This window comes from Gadus macrocephalus, chromosome 16, assembly GCF_031168955.1.
Source record: "Gadus macrocephalus chromosome 16, ASM3116895v1".
Lineage (NCBI taxonomy): Eukaryota > Metazoa > Chordata > Actinopteri > Gadiformes > Gadidae > Gadus > Gadus macrocephalus.
The window spans coordinates 3,941,214-3,958,933 of record NC_082397.1 but is presented as its reverse complement, the minus strand read 5'-3'; the positions used below and the strand labels follow the sequence as shown (position 1 = coordinate 3,958,933).

Genomic DNA, 17,720 nt, shown 5'->3' with positions numbered 1-17,720 from the left:
TTGCAAGCTTTTCAAATGTAAGCATCACTAATGTATCTGGACCTGTATCACAACTCATAAACATTATTATTCTAAAACAATCTTATTAACCAATAATTATAGTCAAGAGTAGACCAACTGAAACGTTCCCAGTATTAGGCCTTCTTCATGTTAACACACATAAACACCGTGTTTACATTTTCTTTCAGTCCTGTGTGTGCCAGTTTGGACCGACAATATTTCTTAAATGACATCCTTGAAAACGCTGTACCCACAATGGCAGCAAGGAATTGTGCATGCGTTAAAATCAATCACAATTTAACTAGCAATTAAAAGATTTTTTAATTGCTAGTGAAGGTTGGATTGATTTGAAGACCAAGCCGGGGGCGTTGTGCTGGGGGGGTTTAAAGCCTCCCCCTTGAGACTGTGAGGGTGAATGACCTTCTTCTTTGGCTTGGCAGCGCGGCTCCGGGGCCACACTGAGCTCTGTGTTCGACTCCCGGTCGCTCCCAGGGACATAGATACTGACCATGGCCGCCCAGTACCCGGGAACAACAATCTCTGAATCTTTAGTCTTTCTCACGGACATACACAGGGCTTGTCGTTCTCTCTCTCTCTCCCCCTCTCCCTCTCCCTCTCCCTCTCCCTCTCCCTCTCTCTCTCTCTCTCTCCTCTCTCTCTCTCTCTCTCTCTCTCTCTCTCCCTCCCTCCCTCCCTCCTCTCTCTCTCTCTCTCTCTCTCTCTCCCCTCCCCTCTCTCTCTCTCTCTCTCTCTCTCTCTCCCCCTCCCTCTCTCTCTCTCTCTCTCCTCTCTCTCTCTCTCTCTCTCTCTCTCTCTCCCCCCCTCCCTCTCTCTCTCTCTCTCTCTCTCTCTCTCTCCCTCCTCCCTCTCTCTCTCTCTCTCTCTCTCTCTCTCCCCTCCCTCTCTCTCTCTCTCTCTCTCTCTCTCTCTCTCTCTCTCTCCCCCCCTCCCTCTCTCTCTCTCTCTCTCTCTCTCTCTCTCTCTCCCCCCTCCCTCCCTCCCTCTCCTCTCTCTCTCTCTCTCTCTCTCCCCCTCCCTCCCTCTCTCTCTCTCTCTCTCTCTCTCTCTCTCTCTCTCACCCCTCCCTCTCTCTCTCTCTCTCTCTCTCCCCCTCCCTCTCTCTCTCTCTCTCTCTCTCTCTCTCTCTCTCTCTTTTAAAAAAAAAATTGTTCGCTTCCGGTTTCCGACCGACCCTGTCAATTTATGTGCGACCCAAATTATTTTATGAGTTTGAAGAAAAAAAATAAAAAAAATATTTTTTATTTTTGATGCAAACTATAATTAAGTTTTTTGTTCAGCACCTCTTCATTCTGTACAAGGATGAGCGCATTCTGTCGTTTTTAATGAAGACAACCTACCTATCATTCGCTGCCGCTGGAAAAAATAAAATAAAAAATAAATTCCCTACCTATCTAATTCTAATTCCCTACCTAAATAATCACCCAAGTGGGTGCTACATATTGGTGGTGGTTAGTGAGGTCCCCCTTCACTTTAGGCGTCTTTGAGTGTTATTAATTATTATTATTCTTCATGTTTAACCTCTGTTTTCCTTTTATTCCTAGTCTGTTTTACATAGTTTTGAATGATGACTATATGCTCTGTAAGGTGACCTTGGGTGTCTTGAAAGGCGCCTCTAAATTAAATGTATTATTATTATTATTATTACCTAGTCCCTACCCATGACCTCAACTGACAACCAACAGGAACCAAACTTTTTTTTTTTTTAGGCCTAAGCAAGTTCTGGAATAATATAAGATCCTTCCTAGAACCACAAGAACACCAATACTTATCCCTTTGTAATCAGTGGTCATGGCTCACAGTGCGCCTGCTCACTCTACATCTTATCTAACCGTCTATCCATCTGGATTCATCCGGACGGGCACTCACATGTGCCGTGCGTGGGCACCCCCGATTAATTGGCGTGAACCGTGGCCACACCCCTCCCCCCTCTCCCCGCATTAAGTGGTGCATGTATGAATACTTTGTTTTTGCTCGTGTCTCTGTAGCTTTGGCTAGCCTTGCTAGCATGCTAAGCTTACTTTAGCCGTGGTTCAACATCGAAGGCAACATTCCAATTTCTATTTGGCCGAAAACCCGATATGTTGATATGTGAGTTTCGGTGAAGTCATGGTACAATAAGAAAATACCAGGTCAGGTTAGAGTTTGGAGATCAACGTTAGCCAGCAGATACATTTGTTTGCTTAACACAGCGAATGGGGTTGAATGTTAATTGTTGTGTACATATGTTAATATTCAATATGATAATTAGAGGGAGGCGATGCACTCCCTGTTGGCAGAGGACAGGGATCAATGCTTTAACTCAATAAGCGAATAACCGACAAATAAACACGTTGACACATGAGCCCTACGACAGCCGTTGATTAGTTACGCTCCGTCGGCTCCAAGTCGACGATAAAGTGGCAGTTAGTTTACACTCCATCTTGCGTCTACACAATTATGCATGACAAAGAAAATAAAAATTTACATTTTCATTGAAAACAAATAATAAACATGTAAATATTAATATGCTTTGTCTTGCCAGTGCTATTTTCAGTGTGGATTAATAATTGCATTATGTCATTGTGATAATTGCCCTTTAATATCTTTTTCAGGATCACTGAGCCAAAACCAATGCCTGTCTGGGCTGTTGAATGGTAATCGGCCAACAGATCTGGTAGAGCAATAATGGGAATCACAACCAGTGCTGCCCAACTGACGAAAAAGTAGGTAGTTGGGGTTTCAGCAATGTGGCTACATCAAACATGTGGTGGATAATAGAAACATTCACTACAGCATTAAAAAATACCATATTTTAGCATCAGGTTTGATGTTGATTAGCTATCAAAACGACCCTGTATTGATTTATTAGGTAGGAGAGTCCTCCCAGATGTACTACGGTTCATTCATCCTACCAGTTGATCCAGTCTACTGGATAGGCTCTCGGATGGATTCTGGAGTGTCAAGCTAGGAAAATAGTTCCCTTTAAATTAAAGCTAAATAAAATAAATTGGACAAATAAGCTGTAAATTTGAAGTTTTGAATGTATGAGACGAATAAGCATGATGAATGATTTATATCTTTACAATTAAAAGAGAATATAAATAGAAACTTGAGACAATCTAAGGCTCAGCATAAACGCATGAAGACAGGTATGAGTTAGATATAAAGTGTTTGGAGCTCTGGTGGTTGTGTATGTGTACGATGGCTTCGGCCATCACTGCAGAGAGAGAGAGACCTTAAGAGCACAATGAGATAGTGTTGGGACTTTCTCTAGCCCTAAACACACACACACACACACACACACACACACACACACACACACACACACACACACACACACACACACACACACACACACACACACACACACACACACACACACACACACACACACACACACACATTCTGCCGCAAATTCACACAAAATCACACTCTCCCATACAAATCCGCTTGTACACACACACACACACACAAACACACGCACACACACACCAACACACACTCACACACACATTAAACCACTCCACTGCATATACACACAAAACCACAAACTCTCTCTCTCTCAAACACACACAAACACACACAACCTCAAATACAGGACTGCCAAGACAAAAACATTCGCAAAAACTGGCATAAATACCCAACACATACACCGCACAAGCCCGCAATCACACACCCAAACCATCCCGCAATCACGCACACACATGCACCCGCACACGCACACACACACACACACACACACACACACACACACACACACACACACACACACACACACACACGGCTGGCTGTGGAAAGGGGATCCAGAACACTGTTTGATGTGAGCACTGAGTTCTCTCTGTTGGTCCAAGCTGCAACCAGAGCCTTGTTTAAACCCCAGTAAAAAGTTAACATGATACGACCCTGTGCAAAAGCCCTGGTAAAAGCCCTGTTTAAAGTCTTGTTTAAAGGCCTGGTTAAACCAGTGTTAAGGCCACTTTGTTTGGGGCCATATTTAAAGATGTGCTTAAAAATCCCTATTTAATACCTGTTAAAAGCTCTGTCAAAACCCTGCTTAAAGCCCTGTTTGAAGCCCTGTTTTAAAGCCCTGTTAAAAGCCCTGTTTTAAAGCCCTGTTTTAAAGACTTGTTTAAAGCCCTGTTTAAAAGCCCTGTTTAAAACCTTGTTCACAGCCCTGTTTAAAAGCCTTGTTTAAAGACATGTTTTAAAGCCATGTTTAAAGCCCTAATACGAAGCCTTGTTTAACGCCAAGTTTAAAGCCCTGTTTTGAAGCCATGTTTAAAGCCCTGCTTTGAAGCCTTGTTTAAAGCCCTGTTTATAGCCCTGTTTAAAAGCTCTGTTTAAAAGCCTTGCTTAAAGCCCTGTGTAAAAGCCCTGGTTAAAGGCCCCGTTCAAAGCCCTGTTTAACACCCTGTTATAAAGCCTTGTTTAAAGCCCTGTTTAAGGCCCTGTCTATGGCACTAGCAATCAAGCATAACGGAACAAATCCCTGTCGGCCTCTGTTTTTACAGGCCCTGTTTGTCTCTTCACCGGCCCTCTACGTGTGCTTGCCACTTGGGATGCGCATGAGAGCGTTCTGCGTCCGTGGTCTGGGAGTGGGCATCCAAGCAAACCCCAACAAAGTGGGTCAATGTATGTTAACATTCTAGGTGAACGCAAAACCAGTGCGCAGCACTGGGGTGGTCAACGAAACGCCATGGACAAGAAAATTTCACAAATTAAAGTAAAAAAACAAACTATCTCTCTCTCAAACACACACAAACACACACAACCTCAAATACAGGACTGCCAAGACAAAAACATTCACAAAAACTGGCATAAATACTAGAGCTGTCAAGCGATTAAAATATGTAATCGTGATTAATCGCATTAATGTCATAGTTAACTCACGATTAATCGCAAATTCTTTTTCTATGCTAAATATCCCTTGATTTTTTTGTCCCATAATTCTTCTCATTTTAATTCTCTTATCAACATGGTGAAGTGCATCGGCTTGCCTTGTGCAAATGATTTTTTATTGATAACAACATTGGCATATACTGATCAAAACAGGACGATACAAAAAAAGAGCCTATAGTGCAATTAAACGACTGCTTTGAACAAATGTCATTTGAACATAGCAGTCGGACTACTGCTTCTTTGTTTTGAGCCAAAGAAATATATATATTTTTTAATAAAATAATTGCGTTAATCGCGCGATAGATTTTTTAACGCCGTTAAATTTGGTTTGCGTTAACGCCGTTAATAACGCGTTTAACTGACAGCTCTATACCCAACACATACACCGCACAAGCCCGCACAAGCCCGCACAAGCCCGCAAAAATTAAAGGAGGGTCTGATCTTTTTGGGGGAAAATGAGGTAGGCCTTAAAGGCACCCAGTGCAACTTTATGTAAACATTCAATGAAAAATAAACATTCAATTTCTAGTCTTTTTTACGTCTCATCTTTGCTGCTTGAATGTCGGTATGTAATGGTATGGAGTTATTGAAACTTACTACGTGTAAAAAAGACTAGAAATTGAATGTTTATTTTTAAGCCTCGAAAGTTGCACTGGGTGCCTTTAGGGGCACAGGCCCTAACCGTAAATTACTTTCACATATAACCTCCCCCCCCCCACCCCCATAGGTAACTGCGTCTCCAATGGCGCGTTTCCACTGCAGGGTGCGGAACGGATCGGTTCGCAAAGGTGCGGTACGGGTTGCGTTTCCACCGCCAAAAGTGGGCGTGACCCGGACTTAGCCGTACCCGTTTTGGCCTCGTTTTCAGAACTCCTCCGTTGGGGTACTGAAAACGAGACGAGACGCCTGAAAGGGTCCTGGGAAATTCTAGCTACACACCCCCTCCGTTGATTGGTCGACAGAATCATCACTTCCGGGCGACGTGGGGATAAAAACAAACAAACAGTAGCCTCGAGGTATTATTCTTTACAATGAACATGTCGCGTAAAACGCTTGCTTGGGCGAACAAGGAGGTGGAGACGTTCGTCTGCATTCTTGGGGAGGAAGACGTTGTTTACGATGTTTACGTAGCTGCCGCGGCGATCGACATCCGGCCTACCACAAAGGGTACTGTCGGCGGTGGAAACGCGACCTCGGAACTGAGCTGGGCTATACCGCCCCCTCCCTACCGCACCTTTGCGAACCGATCCGTTCCGCACCCTGCAGTGGAAACGCGGCAATAGAGATCTCTCCCCTGCCCCTTGGGCCGATCCCAGTGGATATATCCAAGGCTGAATTTCTTTCCCAGTACCCCCCTGTCCCTGTTTTAAGACCTGTTTGATGCCCTGTTGAACTCCCTGTTATAAAGCCCTGGTTAAGGCATTGTTTAAAGGTCAACTGGGTGCTTGAGGAGCTATCCCTTTGGGCCAGCTCTGGTTTGTCGGGCGTTGAGACTAGTGGTTGACTCTCATCCGAAAGGCACTGTTTCATATACCTGCTCATTAACAACATTCATAGACACTTTTGATGAATATTAATAAAAGGACAATGGTTGACGTGAGCAGATGAACATAAGCTGTAGACCCCACCACCAGAATGAAGAGTTTGAAGGCTCACGTCTTTCTCCTTCCCTCATCTGACCTTTACAACCAGACTTTTTTTTCAGACTCATTTCCATTTCCGGGAAGAGACTTTCTGCCATCAGGAGATTAGGGTTACAGTAGTGGAAGGCCTGGGGGCTGAGAGGAGGACCGACCGTTATCACCAGAAGGGGAACGGCCGGGGATAGGAGGGAGCCAGGAGGAACGTCGGGAGGCCTGAGCTCCCGACGCGTTAATTGGAACCAAACGCGGCCATATGGGCCAGATTACGAGTTCAGGAGGTTGTGGAGAAAATGACAAAGATTAGGTGGCCAGATGATCTGCCTAGCTTAACAATATGAAGCTCTGCACATCTGATCACTACAACTGTTAGATGGGGGGGGGGGGGGGGGGGGGTGAAGGGTTGTAGGGGCTTGGGTGGGCTACTGAAGAGGGAAAGAGCTATAACATAAAACTCACATTCTGCACACCGGTGCACTTTGGTTTAGGCCTCACATGTAACATCAAACAGACTAGACGGAATAGACGTGCAAGTGCAACTATTATTAATAGCACAGTGGAGTTCCTGTCAACCGCTTGGCATTAACTTGTTTTAGATCTACAACTAAAACTCGATGATATCCACCCGGGGGGAACTAAAGTGTGAGACAAGTGTGAGACAAGTTGACACTGAAAGAGGTGAAAGTGGATTCGTTTTGAAGCAGAGGTCTTCTGTTCTTCCTGATCTCACGCACTGGGTTGCTGGCGGTGCCACCCGAAGGGGATCAGCACAGGAATACATACCAGGGTACCGTGGATTCTCTGTGTTTAGGATACACCACCTGCTTATCGAAGGGACGTGTGTATCTTAAACACGAGCACTGACAACACAAGACACACACACACGCACACACACACACACACACACACTCACAAAATACACACACACACAGATCACACACGCACACTCACAAAATACACACACAGACAAACACACACACACACACACACACACACACACATTCACAAAATACACACACAGACACAGACACACACACACACACCTCCAAGCAACTCACCACACACACACACACACACACACACACACACACACACACACACACACACACACACACACACACACACACACACACACACACACACACACACACACACACACACACACACACACACACACACACACACACACACACACACACACACACACACACACCTCCAAGCAACTCACCGATTCTCAGGACCTGCTGCGAACTGAGCCAGAACTCTGCAGCCAAACAAAGCAGCGAAAACAAAACTCCCTTCCTTTTCTCCATGGTACTCGCTCCGGCCTCCACTTTAACATGGATATTCTTCTGTTTCCGTCTTAATTCATTCTGAGTCGTTCATCTCCAGTATCCTGCTGGTATCCATGGGAGAACGTAACATAACGCCGTCCGAGCCACACCGTTCCTCCCACATTGTGATCAGGAGAATAAAATAAAATAGATAATAAAATCAATCCACTGGAATAGTTTTCAACTCAGGCAAAACTCCGGCGTTTCCATATTTCGAAAATCCATATCGTGCGAACCGAGCTCATCGCCCATCATTCCCGACCGTCATTCCCGAGTCCCCGCGGTTACTCTCTCAACGCGCGCAAACTTCCCGCGTGGACGACGGCGGGAGAAGGGCCCCCAACGTGCGCGCAACGGTTGCGCACCGTGCGCATCGCTCCCGTGCAGTCAATCGAGGGCAGATCCAAGCTGCTGATCCGCAAACATGGATACGTCCTAAAGATTAACTTTAAATCTGGCAACATTCGACCTCGACAACGTCTTTGACTCGGTACACCGAGGAATGATTAAATCTCTGCTGCTCCCGTCCCGATGGACCCGCAGATGTAATCTTCAAACCGGGAGATTAACTGCCTCAAACTGTTGTATCTGGCACGTCCCGATACAGAGAGAAAATACCCGTTTATGTTACCTTAACCTACTTGTGAAAAGGACGGATCCTCATCTAACTCAGTTATTAGGCTACTTTGGGCAAAGCCTGCGTCATGGCAATAATATTCATATTGATAACATGGGAACATGAGCATAACTATTTAAACTCATTCTGTCTGCTTCTGAGCGCCTCGCTTTGTGTAGGCCTATCTCTCCCTGTGATATAGGCCTAGCAATACGATCGCCTATGCTACAAACAATTAATTTATCAGCATTATAACAAGGCTATTAATTGATAACATATTTATGAGGATCATTACATTAGATGAGCTGCCTATGGTTGACAGTTGAAATTGACGATAGCGTTGCCGTTGATTACAGCCATTGATCTAAATATTGTTGTTGGATATAACGCCTCGACCAATATAACAGCCTACTATTAAAGGGTATTTCACTAAATGAGTCCCATCAACTCAACAGAAGCACGTGTATTGTTATCTAGGGCCATCTAGTGGCGAATAATGGCGTAACGTACACAGTCAACAGATGAAGCATGACCCGAGTATGTTTGAGTAAACATCGAAAACAATGCAGTCATTCAACTAGATTTATTATGACTACAAATAACATAAACTAGCCTACTTGAATAGAATGGAATGAGATACAAAAACTTTTTTTTTTTACCATGTTGAATGCTGGTTAGTGCTTTTAAATGTCAGTGTCTAAATGAATGAGGTATCTATGTACATTTAGATTTACAATTGTTGAATAATGATGCCCTGCTTCATGAAATCCCATCTAAACACAAGACGAATAGAAGGATACAAAAAAAGTTGTTCTGTTGGTTTCATACGGGCTCATTGTTTTGGTTCTGCCCTCAGACATCCCACCCATAGTGCCATCTTTGTTTATACTGAAAACAGTTGGAAAACCAGTTCACACCCGTCTCCTATTATATTTACTAAACAAAGGACAACCGCAGTAGAACCACCGATTACGTCTACGTTTATGTACATATATAACATACACACGTGTTACAGCACATTTGCCATTAAGTTGTCCACTAAAAGTACATTTTCTTTCATTAAAATACATTTTCTTTAAAATGTTCAGTGCGATATTAAACGGCCTTCACCGTGGAACTCAACCAGAACCCCCCCCCCCCCTCTTCATATGTAAACGCCACCTCTGCTTGTACCGCTGTTGGACCCCGGATCCACCCCGGACTCGTGGTAGCGGATGAAAAGGGGGTTCTGTGGGACAGGGTGGAAGCTGGGGGACCCCGTGTAAGTGGACATGGAGTGTGGCTGGTGTCCGGGCATCGAGGGTTTGACGGTGTACTGGCTGTGGCTGCTCGACATGGAGGGGTGGTGGGCCAGCATGGGCGGCATGGGCGGCATGGGCTGCAGTGTGTACAACGACGTGCTCGGGTGACTCGCGTACACGGACGTCTCCCGGCTCGGCACGCTGCCCAGGTAGTGGCCGCCGGAGCTGTGGGCCATGGACGCCGGCGGGAACACGAGCTGGCGGCCGCTCTCCACCGGGTAAAACTGACCGTTGGGGTGGAACGGCACGGCCATTCTGTTGTCCTGATACGGCGCCGGTTGCACGGTCAGGCCGTGGCCCGCCGCCGCCGCCGGGAGCAGCGGGCCTGTCGCCACGCTGGAGACGCTGGACACGGGGTCGTACCTCATCTGGGGGTAGCGGACGCCCTGGTGGTACGCCCCCTTGTCGTCGGGCAGGCGGCGGCAGGCGAACAGGCACCCCGAGGCGAAGAGGAACGCGCCGGTCACCCAGCCGATGTACAGCGCCTCGCCCAGCTCCCGCCGCTGGGCGTCGATCAGCAGGGGGTTGTAGAAGTCCCGGATGATCACGTGACCCGTCCACGACACGGGGATGAGGATGCACACGCACGCCGCCAGCTGCATGCCCCCGGCCGCCATCAGGAGGACCACCTTGGCGCGCTCGTTGCCCTGGACGCAGGAGATGCAGCGCATCCCGGCCAGCGCCACCAGCAAGCCCAGGCCCGACAGCGCCAGGGAGCAGCACACGAGGCCCCGGGCCGCCTGGAGGTCGGCGGGGAGGAACAGCAGGGAGTCGTACACCTTGCACTGCATGCGGATGCTGGCCTGCCGGTAGCAGTTCATCCAGAGGCCCTCCCACCGCGTCTCCATGACGATGATGTTCTCGCCGATGAAGGCCGTCACCTTCCACATGGGCATGCCGGTGGTGGCCGCCGCGCCGATCAGGCCCACCAGACCCACCAGCATGGCTGCGATCTCCTGGATGCCCTGGACCATCTCGCTGCTGCTGAGGCGGCCGGAGGGCGTTCCTCCAGGCGGTATAGGAGGGTGTAGTCTTCCCCCTCGCTAAGTTCCCCAGTAGGACAACACTGGTCAAACTCTAAGGAGACATAGTCCGAGAGAGCTGGCTGGACCAGGGAGTCTTTTGTGAGCCGGTTTGGAGCCTGCAACCGGTCTGGTCTCTGGCCTGGTCTGGTCTGGTCTGGTCTGGTCTGGGTGGGTCTTGTCCCTGGTCTGGTCTGGGTTGGTCTTGTCTCTGGTCTGGTCTGGTCTGGTTGGGTCTTGTCTCTGGTCTGGTCTCTGGTCTGGGTGGGTCTTGTCCCTGGTCTGGTCTGGTCTGGTCTGGTCTTGGTGGGTCTTGTCTCTGGTCTGGTCTGGTCGGTGCTTTGAGTTGGTCTGGATCGGTCCAGGCGGGTCTCTCAGCGGTTCCTCACCTCTGAGCTTGTCCTAGGCTTTGAGCTGGTCTGAGCTGGTTTATCAGCGGTGTGTGTGAGAGTTGGTGGTGGGTGGGCTTTGTGTGCTGTTTATTATGGGAGAGCTCCCTGGCTTCACCTGGTTGGGTTAGAGAGATGAGGAAGCACTGGCCTCTACCTGCTGACTGTCTGTTTACTCTTTCACAGAGCAGTGGACAGACACACACACACACACACACACACACACACACACACACACACACACACACACACACACACACACACACACACACACACACACACACACACACACACACACACACACACATGCATAGAACACACGCAGCATAAAACACACACACACACACACATACACACGCACACACACACACACAAACACACGTGCACAAAACACACACACATACGAACACACATGCATAAAACATACACACACACATATACACACACACGCATAAAACACGCACACACACGCATTAAAACATACACACACACTAAATATCTCTGTGATATGCTTTTTTATTTATTTTAATACCCTATATCTGGCGCTTTAGTTTGTACAGTTGACTGACCCGAAGGTTTAGCATAAATCTGCTCCACAAGGGGGCAGAACAGTTCAATTCCCCACCATTATATTGATTTACCTTGTAAACTTTTTATATTTCCTTGAGTATCCTTTTGATCGTGTCGAATAATTATAGTTATTCAAAACTTTCCATATTAAAGCCACAAAAAACGAAAGTAAAAGAGACTCGTCGGACGACACAACATCATAATTACAGGATCAAATGCATAATCTGCCATAAAATAGCCAGTGTTGGAATATTAGGGCATCATTCTGAAAGATTAGGCCACTCTGTGCAGGAACAAACCTCAAAGACCCAGTCTTGTGTGTCATACATTCACATAATTTTGTTAAATATGCTGTATGTAAGTTATGTAAGAGGGAGAGGACGATTTTGAAACTTAACGCTCACTACGTTTCTCCGCCATTGAGGAGGATAGTGTTGCCTACGCACGCACTGATATGTGATTGACTGGCATCATGTCAAAAAGCAATTAGGGATAAGATTTTCTGATTGGTCCGAAATAAGATGGGAGCACACTTAAATGTAAATTGTCTGGTTCATAGGCAGGCGAAGGCCCTCAAAACAGATTATCTCACAGCACATTTCACTCACTAATACCGGACGAATTCTGCAGCAATCATAAAAAATGACGTTCAAATAATAGCTCTTAAGTCTCTCTTACTTTAGGGAAGACTTAAGAGTTGTTATGAGTTATATAGGTGCTACTGCATGACATAAAGGTTCATTGGTTTCCCAGAAACAAGGGGCGTATCCAATCGACACAACATTCCGGGTTGGAAATCGGCGCGCACTGAAATCATTCAATCATTCAAAGTGACTTGCAAATTTTGATCCCGTGACCCAGCTTTCAGACATACTTCAATATCCGGTTAGTATTATGAACACTCTTAAAATGCAAGTCTCTATCCGTTCTGTTTACAAACAAGATAATAAAGATAGCAATAGGACTACCAAGAAATAACTTTCGGGAATGGCCATGAAAATGGCCAAACATCTTCATTGTAAATTACCGAAGATTAAACGCGATCTTTAAGGACTACGTCATTCAAGGTGCAAATAACCTGTCCCGTGTTTACATACCGATGATGGTTGAGGCGACCAGCAGGATGTAGGCCACATGCTGCTCATCTTTTCTTTTATGACAATGATTATCTGAATCAATAATATATGATCTCACATGTTTTATTAACATATTATAACATCGAAAGGACGTTTGATAATGCTAAATAAGTAAATTAATATTGACTTGGTTTTGTTATTTTTGTCCTATTTTTGTTCTTTTCGATGGGTGGCTCCTCATTGGAGTAGAGATGCTATCTTACGTCAAAAACACGTCACCTGTTTTTACATTCATACCAATGAGGTTTCAGGTGAACAGGTGGATGTAGGCCAAGCTGCTAATTACCGTAATAACCCTAACCCTAACCCAAGAAAGACAGGGTCAGAATTAAAAAAAAATAATGTCCACAATAATTATTAATCTATACATTTTATTATCAAACTTAAATTGGTTACATAGCATAGTTACATACATGGTTATTATTGACTTAAGGCTATGTTGTTTTTATTATATTCTAGTTCCATTACAATTTTTTATCTAAGAACTAAGTCTACTATTTTTGACCAATGCACATATTTACAACACAAAAATAAAATACAAAAATAATAACTGAGGAATGGACACATACCATTCGATTGAATACATGGACGAAATGCAAGAGATTAGTTTTCAGTTCATCTCTCCTTGCTCGAGATGTTGAAATGTGCTTCACCACGAGTAAACAGAGCTGCTGAAACAAAGACAGCTATAAAAAGAGTTCCTGGCCTTGTCCTCTAACCAACCAGAATCCTTCAACTACATCCTTCCCTGCCGGTCCAAGCGTGCGTGGGTGGTTGTGGGTTGGGGTACGGCTGGGGGTTCAGGTGGGGGGGATGGAGCTCAGAGCAGGTGCTGTGCGCTCCGGATGGAGGAGGGGTACCTGTACTGGTAGCTGTAGTTGGTGGAGGGGTGTCTCGACAACACGGGCTGGGATCTGGGCTGCGGGGGGGCCATCATGATCGACTGGGGCTGGTACTGCGGGGTGTAGCTCGTGTACGGGGGTGTCCGTTGCCCGTACACGTACCTATCGCGGGGCTTCTCCTCGGACTGCAGGTTGCAGCAGGCGAAGAAGCAGCCGCCGGCGATGAGGAGCACGGAGGACACCCAGCCGATGTACAGCGCCTCGCCCAGCTCCCGCCGCTGGGCGTCGATCAGCAGGGGGTTGTAGAAGTCCCGGATGATCACGTGGCCCGTCCACGACACGGGGATGATGACGCAGAAGCCCGCCAGGATGGCCATCACGCCGGCGATCACCAGGATCATGCGCTTGGCGCGGTCGTTGTTCTGGATGCAGGAGGTGCACTGCATGCCCACCAGTCCGATGAGGAGCCCCAAGGCCCCGAGGGCCAGGGAGGCGCACATGAGGCCCCGGGCCGCCTGCAGGTCTGCGGACAGGGCCAGCAGGGAGTCGTACACCTTGCACTGCATGCGGATGTCCGCCTGCCGGAAGCAGTTCATCCACAGGCCCTCGTAGCGCGTCTCGAACACGATGATGTTCTCGCCGATGAAGGCCGTCACGCGCCACATGGGCATGCCGGTGGTGGCCGCCGCCCCGATCAGCCCGATCAGGGTCAGAAGCATGCCCAGGATCTCCAGAGCCGAGTTGGCCATGTTCCCGTGGGGGTGGGTGGTCGTGGCCGGGTCTTGGATGCTCCCGGAGGTTCCTATCGGGGTCCCGAAGGGTCTTGATGGACCTGTTGGGTCCTATTGGTTTCCGGTTCGTTCCCCGTCCTCCCGTGGAGCGTGGGCGATAGCAGGTGTGTGTGTCCGATGGGCGCCAGAGGATTGTGCGTGTTTGCTAGGAAGAGTTTTACCTGAGAGAAGAGTGTACCTGTGCACCAGCACCGCCTCTTCCCACAGGAGTAACACAGTAACTGGGAGGGGTGCAAACTGAGACCTGTTGCTAGGCGACCGATTCCCCTCTAGACAATGTGTGTTTAGATGTGTGTGCGTGTGTGTGTGTGTGTGTGTGTGTGTGTGTGTGTGTGTATGTAAATGTAAGTGCTTTTGCATAGATGTGCGCGTAGCTGTGCATGTGTGTACGTTAAAGGTGACCTTATGGGTAGATGTGCGTGTGTGTACATGATGCAGGTGTATGTGTGTGTGTGTGTGTGTGTGTGTGTGTGTGTGTGTTTGTGTCTGTGTGCGCACGTGCATGTGTGTGAGTCTGTGAGTATCCGTCTCGCTGTGTAAATGTGTGCGTCCCTTTATGGGTAGATATGTGTGCGTGTGTGTTAAGGTGTAGATGGGTGCGTGTGTGTGTAGATGCGTCTAGGTGTGTTTAGTGTGTTCGTGTGTGTGTACATAGGAGTGGGAGGAGGCTACTGTTTTGCTTGATCAGAGGTCTCGGTTTACAGTCCTGTCTCACCTTCTACCTGGGGGAGGTCTGGACCCCAACCTTGAACAAACCTCATGTTAAAGATGTACATTGTGAATAATTCATGTTGAGAACACGAAAAACCAAACAATATCAAGGACAGCACGGGACGAGGCTGTTGGGAATATATACACTTTTGTTTCGGTTATTTTATATGTGCATCGCTTCAGAAGCACATTGCGTTAAAAAGAGCATAATCAAAGGATTAATATGTGTTCTGTTTTTTTTGTTGACTAAAAACATTTACTCAAATCAGGCAGGCTAAAAACAGATATGACTGAAAGGTTTTCAGCTATACAAAACTAAGCTTGAGTCGTTTTCAGTGCTAGCCTCGGGACGCGGTCAGAGCCATTTGTTTAGTGGGTGTAACGGAGCACCCAAGCCGGTTTCACAGGTTAGGGATATGTGAACTGGAGACACGGTAGGGAACACAACAATGTCAGCCTCACATACCAAGCATCAACACAAAGAAGATGTCACATGACCTGTGTTCTTCTTCTTGCTTCCAGACAAACTACTGGACCTTTTCTTATGACCTCACTATGAACTCGTTTTTCCTGTTCTGTGTAAATGTGTCATTGTTTAAAACACAGAAAGAAAATGGACAAAAAAATAATAATTAAACATTTATTGTAAAAACACATGTGTAAAAATTGACAATATATATATTTGTTTCTTAAAGTGCAGATCCACTTATAAAGCAATATTCAACTGTATGTTCAGCTTTGTAAATATATCGAGATGTTTCCTCATTTTAAAGAGTAACTACACTGTTGCCTCAAAACGAAAGACCACAGTGATATTTGGTATTTTCTGAAAGACATCCACGAGATAGAGGACTTCTACTTTGATTTAATATGATTTCAGTAAACAATTATACTTTATCCCAAACAGCTGACACTACCACGAACTACCAATCACTAAAGGGAATTATTCAAAAGCCCCAAATCATATATTTCTAACAGTTAACCATCAGATTTGGTTTCAACCTGAAGGGTGTAGCAAACCAACAATTCTAAACTAGTGTCGCGTTACTCTTTAAACGAAACACTAATGATTAACTCGTTGCGATATTAAAGTCGATCAAACGAGGAGTCAAACAAAACGATTCTGAAACGACAGCCGCACAGCTGGCTCTCATTTGATCTCGTTGACCCTCCAATCATTAAAATGCTCTTTTAAAAAATAAACTGAATTTAATAAAGATGAGTCTGTCCAGCGCCATCCGGGCGGCCAATCAGTCTTAAATTCTTGTTTAAAAAGAAACCACCTCGTGGTCCCCATTGAAGTCTATTCCGTGCTGAAGTTGTTGCACTACTGGAACCGGTTGGGCGTGTAGATGATGGACGCCGGGCCGGGGCCGGGGCCGGGGCCCGGGCCCGGGGTATAGGCCGGGGCGTAGCTGTAGGCGGGCTGGTACGTGTACGGCTGCTGGTACGCGTACCCCGGCTGGTAGAGGTTGCCGTTGGCCACGGCGACGGCCCGTTCCTCCTCCTCCTGGGTCCGGGGGACGTGGCGGCACAGCAGGATGACGCCGGCCACGAAGAGCAGCGCGCCCGTCACCCAGCCGATGTACAGCGCCTCGCCCAGCTCCCGCCGCTGGGCGTCGATCAGCAGGGGGTTGTAGAAGTCTCGGATGATCACGTGGCCCGTCCACGACACGGGGATGAGCGTGGTGACGCACGCCAGGAGGAACAGGCAGCCGCCGGACACCAGCACGATGTGCTTGGTCCGGGCGCGGTGGTCCACCACCTTGGTGCACTTCATCCCCACGGCGGACACGACCAGGGCGAAGACGGTGAGCGCCACGGCGCTGCACATGAGGCCCCGGGCCGCCTGGAGGTCGGCGGGGAGGAACAGCAGGGAGTCGTACACCTTGCACTGCATGCGGATGTTCGCCTGCCGGTAGCAGTTCATCCAGAGGCCCTCCCACCGCGTCTCCATGACGATGATGTTCTCCTCGATGAAGGCCGTCACCTTCCACATGGGCAGCCCGGTGACCGCCGCCACGCCGATCAGGCCGATGAAGCCGATGACGAGGGCGATCACCTCGCAGCAAATTGCGTCCCGCCGGTCCTTCTTAGCGACCCTCTCCTTCTCCTCGTACACAGAGTCCTGGTAGGCCTGCGACTGCGCCTGCGCCTGCTTCTCGTCGTAGTACGTCCCCACGTAGGACTGGGGCGGCTTGGTGTAGCCACTGTAGGCCGTGTAGCCACTGTAAGCCATGTCGGCGGCGTACGGACCGGAGAGAGACGAACTGCCTCTTGAGTCCCTGGTGTCTGGCGTCCAAATTAAGAAGGGATGTGGGAGGAAGGAGCTTTTACACCCCAGAAGTTATGCTGACTATGGCATGTGATCCTACTGGTTGAGCTGCTTTATAGGGCCACGGAAGATGGCCACGCCACAACCGCTGATACCGGTCTGCGTGCACTCAAAGAGGAAATTAGCATGAACAA

At 47.6% G+C, this 17,720-nt stretch overlaps 4 protein-coding genes across 5 annotated transcripts in view; all 4 read right to left on the bottom strand.

Annotated features, from left to right (window-relative positions):
* Positions 1-8,390, bottom strand: part of LOC132474771 (glutamate receptor ionotropic, kainate 1) — a 28,771-nt gene extending 20,381 nt beyond the window's left edge. Inside the window, exon 1 of one of the 2 annotated variants that reach the window (XM_060075641.1) lies at positions 7,768-8,390. In XM_060075641.1, the coding sequence (XP_059931624.1) occupies positions 7,768-7,852 (85 nt within the window). In that variant the 5' untranslated portion in view covers positions 7,853-8,390. The remainder of the gene's footprint in view (positions 1-7,767) is intronic. The other variant, XM_060075640.1, reaches the window with a different exon arrangement.
* Positions 8,391-9,375: 985 nt separating this feature from the next.
* LOC132474775 (claudin-17-like) lies at positions 9,376-11,339 on the bottom strand. Its single transcript, XM_060075647.1, has one exon. It carries the CDS (start codon positions 10,762-10,764, stop codon positions 9,634-9,636), a length of 1,131 nt encoding a protein of 376 aa, XP_059931630.1. The 5' UTR covers positions 10,765-11,339; the 3' UTR covers positions 9,376-9,633.
* A 1,983-nt stretch (positions 11,340-13,322) lies between these two features.
* Positions 13,323-14,755, bottom strand: cldn8.1 (claudin 8.1). Its single transcript, XM_060075656.1, has one exon. The coding sequence runs from the start codon at positions 14,496-14,498 to the stop codon at positions 13,728-13,730; it is 771 nt and encodes a 256-aa protein (XP_059931639.1). The 5' UTR covers positions 14,499-14,755; the 3' UTR covers positions 13,323-13,727.
* A 1,122-nt stretch (positions 14,756-15,877) lies between these two features.
* On the bottom strand, positions 15,878-17,623 carry LOC132474779 (claudin-8-like). The gene has a single exon (XM_060075653.1). The coding sequence runs from the start codon at positions 17,488-17,490 to the stop codon at positions 16,579-16,581; it is 912 nt and encodes a 303-aa protein (XP_059931636.1). The 5' UTR covers positions 17,491-17,623; the 3' UTR covers positions 15,878-16,578.
* Positions 17,624-17,720: the final 97 nt, after the last annotated feature.

What these genes read in the sequence shown, in the direction of transcription:
- LOC132474775 (XM_060075647.1), bottom strand. Translation starts at nt 10,764, where the DNA reads ATGGTCCAGGGCATCCAGGAGATCGCAGCCATGCTGGTGGGTCTGGTG.
- cldn8.1 (XM_060075656.1), bottom strand. Translation starts at nt 14,498, where the DNA reads ATGGCCAACTCGGCTCTGGAGATCCTGGGCATGCTTCTGACCCTGATC.
- LOC132474779 (XM_060075653.1), bottom strand. Translation starts at nt 17,490, where the DNA reads ATGGCTTACAGTGGCTACACGGCCTACAGTGGCTACACCAAGCCGCCC.